Source organism: Botrytis porri (genome assembly GCF_014898465.1).
Source record: "Botrytis porri strain MUCL 3234 chromosome Unknown BPOR_006, whole genome shotgun sequence".
NCBI classification, from domain to species: Eukaryota; Fungi; Ascomycota; class Leotiomycetes; order Helotiales; family Sclerotiniaceae; genus Botrytis; species Botrytis porri.
This window is the reverse complement of record NW_024066080.1, coordinates 3004454-3016238: the sequence shown is the minus strand read 5'-3', so window position 1 is coordinate 3016238 and position 11785 is coordinate 3004454. Positions and strand designations below refer to the sequence as shown.

At 43.4% G+C, this 11785-nt stretch overlaps 4 protein-coding genes across 4 annotated transcripts; 1 reads left to right on the top strand and 3 right to left on the bottom strand.

Annotated features, from left to right (window-relative positions):
- Positions 1 to 1180: 1180 nt before the first annotated feature.
- EAF01_005374 (uncharacterized protein) lies at positions 1181 to 2578 on the bottom strand (the record flags this gene model as incomplete). The annotated part of the gene is made up of 1 exon (XM_038913629.1): positions 1181 to 2578. The coding sequence occupies one exon, from the start codon at positions 2576 to 2578 to the stop codon at positions 1181 to 1183; it is 1398 nt and encodes a 465-aa protein (XP_038771715.1).
- A 2609-nt stretch (positions 2579 to 5187) lies between these two features.
- EAF01_005373 (uncharacterized protein) lies at positions 5188 to 9027 on the top strand (the record flags this gene model as incomplete). The annotated part of the gene is made up of 3 exons (XM_038913628.1): positions 5188 to 5746; positions 5802 to 8248; positions 8332 to 9027. The coding sequence occupies 3 exons, from the start codon at positions 5188 to 5190 to the stop codon at positions 9025 to 9027; spliced, it is 3702 nt and encodes a 1233-aa protein (XP_038771714.1).
- A 242-nt stretch (positions 9028 to 9269) lies between these two features.
- On the bottom strand, positions 9270 to 10141 carry EAF01_005372 (uncharacterized protein; the record flags this gene model as incomplete). The annotated part of the gene is made up of 3 exons (XM_038913627.1): positions 9270 to 9366; positions 9420 to 9524; positions 9582 to 10141. 3 exons carry the CDS (start codon positions 10139 to 10141, stop codon positions 9270 to 9272), a joined length of 762 nt encoding a protein of 253 aa, XP_038771713.1.
- A 565-nt stretch (positions 10142 to 10706) lies between these two features.
- On the bottom strand, positions 10707 to 11623 carry EAF01_005371 (uncharacterized protein; the record flags this gene model as incomplete). The annotated part of the gene is made up of 2 exons (XM_038913626.1): positions 10707 to 11368; positions 11434 to 11623. The coding sequence occupies 2 exons, from the start codon at positions 11621 to 11623 to the stop codon at positions 10707 to 10709; spliced, it is 852 nt and encodes a 283-aa protein (XP_038771712.1).
- Between the last annotated feature and the right edge of the window lie 162 nt (positions 11624 to 11785).

The window sequence follows — 11785 nt, the reverse complement described above, 5'->3', positions numbered from 1 at the left end:
TCGTCAGATGAGGTGGCTCGACGCCATCTCTATGGCAATCTCGACCCAAAGCCGCTGCTAGTTTGAGCATATGAAACGTAGTGAACGCATCGCCACAAACTTCTTCGAACTGTTAGATAGGATAATTTTCATGGGCTCTTAGGTGGCGAGAATTCTTGTTCATGTGCCTCCCTTTCGAAAGTAGTGAGCTCATGAGGTAATTTCCCTTCGAGAGGGAAGACTAAGTCATCACTACCTTCATGATACCCTCCATACCGTTTTTCTCGTATAGTGTTGTGGAAGTTCCAGCCTCGTTCCCAGTTTCCAATCATCTCATCACATAGCCATTGGGTGAAAGAGATGGGGCGGGGTGATCGGCTGAGGGTTTATTTACTGACGGTCCTTGAGTCATATTCGTAAATGAATCTTTCCAATATATCTTCGGGTCAATACATATTGTCATCAACATCAATGTATGTGTGGTGCAATATCTTGCATTTTAGAGATGTTGAAGGATGGAATACTTTGTTCTCCGTGTCATAACACAAACTCAGGTCGATGAGACATCATTATCGTCTGGGCGAGAGATAAGTAGTTGGTATATTGTAATTTATGGAACTATAATCTCAGGTTGTATCGAAGATATTGTGCTTGTAAAGTTCAGTCATTATGATTGTACCATTCTGTATTGATACAGATGAAATAAAAATTCTGAAATAGAGCGGGGTGGAATGGAATATACGTTAAATGTGGTTGAATCCTTGAAGAAGGTCACTTGTTCAGTTAGTGGACATTACACAAAGTTTGCGAAAGTGCTTTTATTATATCAATCTATGGTACTCCGAGAACAAAACAAACAACAATCAGCTGAGAGGCCCTTCGCTCGTTAAGGGCCATCTACTGTAGTTGAATAAGTACAAAATAATTCAAATGCTATAACTAAAAAAAAGTATATCCATCCATCTGCAACGCAATATAATCAGTTTAGATGGCCCTCGCTCATTTAGGGCCATCTATCGTAGCGGATTAAGTACAAAATAACATAAGTTCTATAAATGAAAAAAGTATATCAATCCATCTGCAGTGCTAAATCATTCAAATGCTATAACCGAGACAAAAGAATCCCTCATCCATCCTATCATTCTAATAAGTATTCTATCAAAGAATACTACTCAAGATAGAACTGGTACCTATGGGTGAACTATGGATGAGCCACGTTCCAAGCCACAGAAAGATTAAGGAGTGGTTCTAATCTTTGGCGGACGATACGATATTTCTCAGCTCTCAATCCAGGGTGATTGGGAGCCATTTCGAGACCCAATTCTACCTTCACCAAAGCCTGGTTAATGCCGTATCTGTCTCCGCTGAGTACTTCTGCCCAAAGCCTGAATGAAACGGCTTCCATGAATATGTGATCTGCAGTTCGCTCTAGATTTGGAATGAACTGAGGAAATGCTAACGGGGCTCGAGCTTGTGATGCCATCTGGTGAACAATATCACACGCTTCGAGTGAGTGTTGACCCAAACCATTATCCATAAGATGACGCATTTCCGCAAGAGCATTCTGTGCACGATGGTAGCAGACTGTGGAGTATATCTCGGCTAGTTGATTCTCAAACATTTCTCCTTCGATTACTTGATCCTCAGGTTCTAGTCCTTCCCTTTCATAAAGTCTCGTGACTATGATGTTGCGTAGGGAGTTCATCAGAATTGTGATTTTGTAATCGACAAGCTTGTAGAATCCTTCGGCATACACGTATATACCTTGAAGGTGATGGTCTCGTCCCTTCCTTATCAATTCATCCAAGTCTTTCAACACGCTTTCCATCGAGATAGAGGTCACTATGGGAGGTCTCGTATTGTTGTGTTGTACGTGAGAACCCGACCAGTCCCTGGATATATACATTGGGCCTTCTTTGATAGTGGAGAATGGAGATAGAAGCGCTTCTTCATTGTTCTGTAAGGCCTGAATGGATAATTGACTGCGACTGTCACCAGCATGTGCGGATCTGGAGACAAAAGGGTTTTGAAGTGTGATATCATGATACGAACGTATCTGTGTGCATGTTGAGACAAACCATTGAGTCTGGTTGATAGCTTCGAGAAATTGATTCATGTGACGATGCAGTATGACCAAAGAGTCAATCGATTCTCGTTCCCATACACTTCTTGGTTCATCACAAGATACGCGATATCTTATGACACAGCCATCGAAAGAACGGTCTTCGGGATCTATGTCTGTCTTGATACGGATAACTGGGATTCTGTATAAACAAAGCATAGACGTGAAGTCGTTATTCAATCTTCTTCCTACCCCCGATAGTTGGACTTCGACGTAAAGATTCTTGGTCATCATGACGTATTTTGCTTCGTCGTGGATTTGACGACAAGTTAGCAATAGATTAAGGTTAAAATTCTGCTTAAACACAGGGAGAGATATTGTGTCCATGCTATCAAGTGGCTCGGGCTCTTCGATGTCACAAGTTGCCATCTCGTAAATTTTGTTGCGGATTTCTCCAGGAAGATCGAGGAAGCGAAAAACCCCACGAGGGGAGGTCAATCGGCTCGATTGTCGAAGCAATGGAAGCGAAGCGGACATTGCGAAATAAGATGTGGGGTGTGAAGCAGGTGAATTTTTGCTTTCTATTGAAGAGTTTTATATCGAAACGATGTCGAGGTTTATGATGACTTGATATGTGGTTCAGATAAATTCATTCGAATTTGTGGCGGTAAAGGAGTAGATTCGAAACAATTGAAGAATCTCGTTAAATGTAGGGAGATATTTGAAAGACTGGATGTAACGCAATCTTATGTGATTGTGAAATGATTGGTAATAGCGATAGTAATAGTGTGGGTGTAATGTGAATGTCGTGATATTCAGAGAGATCTTTGAATTGGTTATGATGATTGTAAATGTCACAACTATGTTGAATTGATAAAAGAACTTGTCTCTGACTGGTGGTGATAATGTGGTATGTACGACGATTGGATATGATGGTGTATGAGATATACTTGAAGAGATAATTGATTGAGAAATCTGAACAGTATAAGGCACTTGTATGGGTTGTGGTGTAGGATGTGTGTGGTTGTTTTTTGACGTAGAATTTGGGTGAAGGATTCCTTAAGTAGAATCCAGATTTCCATTCAGACTGACTAGTCTGAGTAATCTACCGTACTATCTATGAAAATCTTCTCCATCCCCAAAAAGTCTTTCGAGCTCTTAGTTCATATTCGAACATGCCAGATTTCCTCTTACATAACCCACAATAGATATGAGGTGCTCATGATGAGCGAATCGTTGTCAGAATCGGGTTTGGTAAATCTGAAAGTGGTAAGGCAGCTTCAAACGGTTTGATCTAGTGTAGGATAAGTCTCGAATTCTAAAATCTCTGTCCTTACTTTCGATACTGAGAAGCCAAGATATACCAAGAACTCTCGCAATTCGACACACCAGCCAGTTAATCTCTGAGGCATTATACTTCATTCAGATGCAAATTCGTCACTTGTGTATGAATTCTGACCAATTTTGTAATATAACCCAATGCTTGACGATTATCAAGGCGTCATAACCATTTTTGTAGATAGATTCTATTTTGAACTACATCTCGTCTGCACTTAAGCTTCTCCTTAGTCTCGCTTATTCTGGGCCCGGTAAACACTAGTCAATGTCAGAACCAATTTGACAGGAGTGTGCTCAGTGGGACTAGTATTGATTCGTTTGTGTTGTGATTTTCAATATCTTTGTATACTTACAATTAAGAAAAACTCATAGTGGTTCAATAGAGAACGTGCTCCTCGTTTCCCAAATTTTGATAAATGATGTGAATTCCAGAGGGTTTGATTTCATTTTGATTGCAATCTCGACAACTAAATAGGGGCTAATTTTAAGAACTACATTGAATCATTCATGTTTTCACATTAGTAATAAATAATGACTCCCCCCCAATGATATTGAAGACCTTGGTCGATCATCTTTGTCTTTTAAACTTTTCTAGCACAGCAATTCATCTAGTAAAAAAATGATCTTCTGCAAAGTCTTCTTAACTATTTTAGATGGCGCGCACATTTCTGATATTTGAATATGACCATACCAGTATCCTTATCCAGTCTAGATGATTTATGACATCTTTATATGACTGAAGTAACTGCTACGTGGCTTAATCACGTTGACGGTATAAGGCTAACAGATTTACTATGAAGGGGATTTTCATGATAAAATGATATCTTTTACAGGCTTTGAAAGAATATGATATGCTTTTAGCGTACCAATATTAGAAAAAGTGATAGGGATTGAAAGATGTACGGGGATTCATGTAGAAAATTTTGACCAGAGATGAAGGCTCCATGGCTGAAGAGGGCAATTAAGACTCTTTAATAATGATGAAAAGGCTTCTAAAATTCTCAAAGTGTTAGTATATGAAATTGAGCATCGACAGCAGCCAGGCACGCTCTTGAAATCCAAAACATCTCCGCATACGGGCTATGATGGCGTTTATTGATATAGTGGAGCATCTCCAAAGCGCAACCCAGATACCTCTTTGCCCGTTTAGGGCCTGTGAGACGACTTCACGTAACGAGAATACATTGGATATCAAGACTGATTTCTGAGATTTATTTTTGGCTTCTGGCAATGCATCGATGAACGACAGATGAATCTATCATATAGAAGAATCGAGATCTCCATGTATGTCAACATGGAGTAACGATATTGAATCCAATTCTAGAAGTAGAGCAAGACGATAAGGAGTCACCAACTGTACCAAGTAATCAACCAGTCATCTTTATGGCCCTCTTCCACAGATGATTCTCTATTTGGTGATATCACGGACTGTGTTCATACTCATCTCAGAATCTGACCCTCATGACCCCAATTGAATATTGAGGAGTCGTGATATATACAGAATTCTCCCTCCTCCTCACTTTATCGAATAACGTAATTTTACTCAAATTTCTATTCAAAAAGCCATTAGTTCGCACTCATATGTTTTGATCCAGATTAAATATTATAAACTTTCTCTCTTCTCCGTAGAAGCAGATATATATCGGTGGCTGCACATCGCTAATGCACAACCCCCTGTCCATGTTATCAGGGCGGTTTGGGGGCGCAATTGCTCTTACCAGGCACAACCTTCAACCGTAAGAATCAATAAGAACTGAAGAAGCCCATATAATGAGCATTGTCAATAAATAAATTAATGCCACATTCAAATGGCTCGCATTGCTGTCGAGATTGAAAGCGACAACCCTCCAGATCTCGAGTTTCTTCCTAACCCCCCACGCTTCAACGTCGAGTTACCACACACATCATGCTTTACAGAAGATCAGAATGGTAGCCTCACGAGAAAGTTCTTCACGACTCCAGATGAACTCGCAAATCACTTGAAGCGCGCCATACCACGTCATAAGGGGAGGAAATTATATATTTTGGAAGGGTTACCAATTGAATATGTGCAGGTCTTAGGGTTACACTTCAACATAGATGTGGATATTTTTGATTCGCATGCGATGAGAAAGAGCGGGCAATTGAATAAGCTGGAATTTTTGACGAGACCAGGGAATGAGAAGCAAGTTCGAACTTTTGCTCTGGACCATCCCGAGATTGTGGCAAACATTACTCCGCTGCCCGAAGCCAATGAAGAAGTTGTTGGTGATTTCATGCTACCGTGTCAAACGATAGGCATCTCCGATGAAAGTTGGAATGGAATAAGTGTAAAATTGTGTCACGTGACTTTAGCGTGCTTTCCTGAAAAGGATGGGAGTGAAACTTGTAAGATCAAACTTTCTTTCTAATTAGATCATATACTAATGGTAATTATTTGAAGTGTTGTTGCTTCTCGAAAATCAATCGTGGGCGAGAAGAGGCGCACAGTTTCAGACTGCGAGTTGCCATAGTATTCTTGCAAATGCCCTCAACAGTCTCCCAGAAGGAACGCAAAATTGGAGACCATCCCGAAAACATGACCCAGCTCTGACTCTAGCAGACGAGATTTTCAAATCTTTAGAATCGCCTGGTCGCATCCTGGTTTGGGATGACCTCACAGAGATACTTGCGGATATCGTACTCAGACAATGGAAATTTGCCCTGGGCGAGGTAATTGAACATGCATGTGCATCTAGATTGATTCCTTATCACGAAATTCATCAAATTTGCGATCTAATAGAGTCTAACATTTGGACTTTGGATCGTACTGGGGCTTTCTGGAGGCCTCGTTACGACACCAGGATGGAAGGATTCAAAAGACTTTTGGAGCAAGCAAAGCGTTATGCGGAATTGTTTGTGTGGGGACAAGTTGTGGAGGAAGGTCTTGAGACGAAGGCCAAAACTGAGAGTGGAAGCGACAATGAGGATGATGACGATACTTCTTCCCCTACCTCTTCTAAGTCAGGAGTGCATATTCGTGGTGGAGAGACCTTAGATCTGGAAACCCGCCAAAGCATCAATAGAGTGACCTACCTTGGCGGTGTATTACTCCCGTTCTCCATAATCGCGGCAATATTTTCGATGGGTGGGAATTTTCAGCCAGGCGGAGATCAATTTTTCATCTTTTGGGTCATTGCTATTCCAGTATGTATGCTTACAACGGTTTTAATATATGCGGATAGTATTCGGCGAATGACCTTGGAGCAATTCGCTCAACAGTACGGGTCTGCTGCAGTGACGGCAGAAACTGCGGATATGATTGCCTCATCAATTTCTCGCAGTGAGATTTCATACAAAGCGGGTATTAAAGAACGTCTTGCATCGCGTATCCCAGGTATTTGGAATCGACGCAGAGCTGGTTCTTCCACTAATGTTGGCTATACAGATAGCGACAGCGATAGCAATGATGGTTCATCCTCTACAGGCAGTACTCGGCTACCTCCAGGTCTATCCATAGATGGCGATTTATTAGTTCGCAGGAAAAAGAAAAAGGTACCAAGAGTGTGGAGTTGGCGATTCTGGAGACGGAAACCTCTGGATCGAAAATCAGATCCGGAGAACGTCCTGTCATCTCCTACACATTCGGATCACATTGTATCTTCACCTTCTCCGCCATCTAGATTCAATCCTATTCCAACTTCACCAAAATTTACACCGGCAAAACCCATGCCTGTTGGAAATGATCCTCCGGAGTCTCTTGCTTCCGATTACTCTCCAATCGCCGGACCAGCCCCGCCAAGAACATCCCCAACTAGTCCTCCATCGCCCGATTCTGACCTGATTGTTCCTGACCAAACTATCTCTGAACCAACAATCTCTGAACCAAGCTGGGGCTCTTGGCCAACTCCTTCAAAGAAACCCAAAGAAGGCAAAAACAGCAAATCCATGAAGAAAATCTCAATTGGTGACCTCGATAGCCCAGACCATTCGCATACAGCCCATTCTCCAGCACATCCATCTATACCAGACCCTGCAGAGATACCACTACCCCCATTGGATTCAGATTCAGATGACTGGCGAGAGCGAGACAGTTCTGAGGGGATACGCCCGGAACGATCTCCATCTCCAGGTCATGCAGACTCGGATTATGCAACGGATCGTGAACGTTGTTCTTTGGAAAGACGTATGAGAGAAAATGACGACTGGGAACTGACCAAAAAGAGGAGCAGAGAACATCCAGGCAGTGGAGATAGATACGAGCGCATTGATAAGCGAGAGATGATTTTACATCGCCGGCGCCGATCCGAGCATTCTGTAACGTCTGAGAGGAGAAAACATGCAATCGAAAGATCGACTGAAGAGCTTGTTGAAGAGCAGGAAAAAAAACATGCGACAGATGATATGGTAAAGGATGATGATGTTCTAGAAGATCGAGGAAGACAACGAAAGCGATCTACAACACGACCGGCCCATCGTGGAACTTATTATGATTATACAAGGCGATCAACTCCCAACACTAATCCTACCGAAATACCATTGCCACCATCACCGGAAGAGCTATCAGATGAAGAACGCAGTAGAACGAAACTAGAGAGAGTGAAACACGAACACCTTGAGAAGCTGAAGCAAAAAGAACGTCATAAGAGAATGGCGGAGATGGAAGAGGAGCACGCACGAAAACGAGCAGAAGAGGAACATGCAAAGAGGCGAGCAGAGGAGGAACATGCGAGGAAAAGCGCCGAAGATGAGTACAAGAAAAAGGCTGCAGAAAATAGAGCTGCCAAGGGAAAAGATCGGGCTTACTCTCCTGTGGCATCCGATGGCAAGGGAGTAAAACCAGCGATAAAGTTCAAGGACGCTGTCGGAAGGAAATTCACGTTTCCGTTCCATTTAGTGTCTACATGGGCTGTATGCTGATTGCTTTATTTTTAAACTAATCCTCATTGTTTCTTGACACTTTCATAAATCCTCGCTGACTACTAACATCTTAGGGAATGGAAGATTTAGTAAAACAAGCCTTCCGTCATGTCGATATCATTGGTCCTCGCGTCAATGATGGTCACTACGATCTCGTTGGCCCCACAGGCGAGATTATCCTCCCTCAAGTATGGGAATCGGTGATTGAGCCTGGCTGGTTGATAACTATGTACATGTGGCCAATGCCTGGACCGCGAAGACAAGCACCCGAGCCTATGCCTCCTAGACCAGGACATCCCGGTAACTTTCCACCTCCTCCACCACCTGGATTTGCAGCAACCCAGCCCGGTGGTCTGATGAGTGGACCTACTCCGAGAATGAAGAAATCTACGCAGTCTGAAACTTTGGCCTGGATGCCAGGAGCACGTCACTCGAAGTCCCGCAAGAAACAGAAGTCGGCACCGATACGACTTGGGCCTCCTCCACCCCCTTCATACCCTAGGCACCCTCCGCCGCCACCGGCATCTGGAAGACGAGAATCTGATACGGACGTTATAGTAGAGGAACTGCCACCAAAAGTTCATAGAAGACAAACGGGTATGAGCGACATACATAGACACGGAACAAGCGGTGCTGGCATAATCGGGGGAGCAGCAAAGCCTAATGAGGAGTTAGGGTGGGTGAGAGCTCTAGGAACCATTGTTGGTGTGAAGCCGGGGATACAAGTGAAGAAACGGAGTGGTGGAACCAGTTCATCGTCGAGTGTTTGATGGGACACAGATGAGATAAGTGACTGCTCGGAAATTTGAGAATATTTTGTTGCATGCTATGTCCATATAAATTTGAGAAGCTAAGGTATCAATGGCTGAAAGCGTGCCTGCACTTGCAGATGTGATTATAGTGATGTCATTACAAAAGGGTGAAGTTCTATTGGAGGATATTCATTGCATGTATTTATTCTATGTACAGACTCTACTATACATTCTTTAGTTTCGAATCTTTAGGTAGAGCATTACTTTTGAGGTGGTTGTTGGGTAGTTGGGGTACCAGTGTCGCGCATGAAATATGTCCACTGCCCCTCGACGGGCTTCTCCTCAAGATCCTCCCATCTACAATTTTCCATTAGTCACGAAGAATCGAAAGAAGCTGAGATTTCACTTACACTTTGGCCTTCAATAAGACATTAGTGAGGGTCAATTCGCCCTCAGCGACCTGAATGACCTCCTCGATCAATCCAGCGCCAATTTTGTTCTCGATTTCCTCGATTCTATCATCGCATATCAGTACATCCACATCTCATCTTAAGCAGATAAATCAAACTCACTGATCGACATTCAAAGCAGGTTCGTTCTCCCAGACGACCTGTTTTTCATCCTCACCAGGTCTCTCCTTAGCCAAAACACTTTGACCCTTTCTTTCCTGTGTCGTCCTCACGCCCTCCAACTCTGCACTTCCTTCCTCTCCGTCCCACTCCTCCTTACTCCAATCAACCTCCTTCGCAATTTCCGACTGTACGAAGACCTTACCTCCGGCGCTCACTTTCTTATTTTTCCCCTGATCAAAGTGTATGCCACCCTCCGGGGTAGTGAAAACTTCTGGATGCGCAGCAAGAGTTTCTTTCGCCTTTGCTGCCCATTCATCGTATCCAGCTGGCACAACAGATTGCACAATTTTTAGACGGTGGTTTGTAAGGGCCTCGGTGGATTGGCGATACAGAGAAGTAGAGGGGAATTCTTTTAATTTGTCGAGGGTAGAGGCGTAGAGGTAGAGTAGAGCGGAGCGGGGCGAGGGATGAGTATGGAGGCCAGTGAGACCAGTTGGTGTGTTGGCCTCGAGATATCTGGCAGGCTTAACAGCTGCAAATTGCCGTAATGTGCGGCGCATATTGGGCAACTTCAATGGGTATATTAAATTTGTTAACAGTCGTTATCTTGAGATAAATAGTGACGTTTGGAAATCCTGAGCTTTGGAGCTTCGGTAAGTCTTGGCAGCGAATTCATGCCGTGGTTTTAAGGTTTTTAGAAATTGGTGAAGTTCTATTGGTGAGTGGCTTTGAAGATGGCTCAACAGTGGGCAGACAAAACCAATGAAACTTGTGGCTGTGCAATAGATCAAGTTGTGATATAAACTATAGAAACAGTTCACATATATGCTTCTTTTCGTAATTGCATCTCCCTTGAACCGAGCAGAAGCTCTTTGGTATGTTTCCGCTTTTTGTTCTACAGTACAAGAACAGCCACTTTTAACAGGGTAGTACTTCTTCACACAAGTAATTTTTCTGGTAAAAGTGCTACTAAAACATCCAGTTTGATCTCCATCTCCTGCCATGAAAGCCATACGCCATATAATACAAGAACCGCTATGTACAGGTATAAACAACCACCAAAGAACGCCTCGCTCCTCATAATCATGTCTTAGTACAATACAAATATACACAAATACGCATCCATTATCTCTTTCTTTTACTTTTTCTATTGGAAGATTGTGCCCTAGATCTCTTCGTATCCGCCCCTCTAGGTCTCGTCGGTGTTCCCTCGAGGCCTTCATCGATTTCTTCGTCGTCTTCAGCTCCATCTTCCACGGTTGTGACCGTTGCAACACTCTGCTGCCTCGAACCCGATTCTGCTTTCGCCTTTCCTGCAGCTCTATTGGCACTCCTTCCCGCTCTGGTAGATTTTGGTGGCGAACTTTGTGCAGGTGGTGATGTTCTCGTCTCTGTTGTGTCAACAGTACTTGCTCTCTCTTTCCCCCTCTTCCTTTTTCTGGTGGTTCCATGAACCTCGGGCTCTGGTGACTCCTTTGGTTCTGAAGTTTCCATCAATCTTGAAGGTGACGAAGGGGCTTCACTTATTTCTTCATTAGTTCGCTTCCCTCGCATGAAGCACATCTCTCCATACTCCTCGTCGGGCAACGTGAACTCGGGAAACCGGTCTTCGGTATCCTCTTCGTAATCGAATGAATTTTCGCGATCATCGATCACATCCAAATTGTAACATGTTCGCAACTTCTCCCATATACCAGGGATCCGAGTATGTTGTTCAACACGAGGATCATAGCCGTGATTCCGTAGATGTTCTGAAAGTGCAATCATGCGAAAGTGTTTATGCATGCCTGATCTCAATGATTAATTCGTCTGATTTGCTAAACCATATACTGAAGACTGATTATCGACCTACCCGCTGGTTTCCATTTGACAATACCTTTGAACAATGAGGTTTCTTGTTCGTCCGTCCATGGGTCTTTCAAGATATTGTAGCTTGGTTTTGGTGGTTCGGCCTTTTTGGGAGTATCAATTGCCATGGCATCTTGGTCTTCAACGGGCGTCGAAGCAGCTCGTGTGCTTCCTTTCTTCTTTTTCGGTGGCATTTGGGCGGTATTACTTTTACTACCAAATATTGAATTGGAGGGAAACATCAAATTGCAACCAAGCTCAGCCTCACCATCAGCCTTTTGCAATAACTACGCTAGCGGACTTAACGTCCGCCTAAACCGCAGACGCGTTGGAGCGCGTCAAACATCCACAACCCC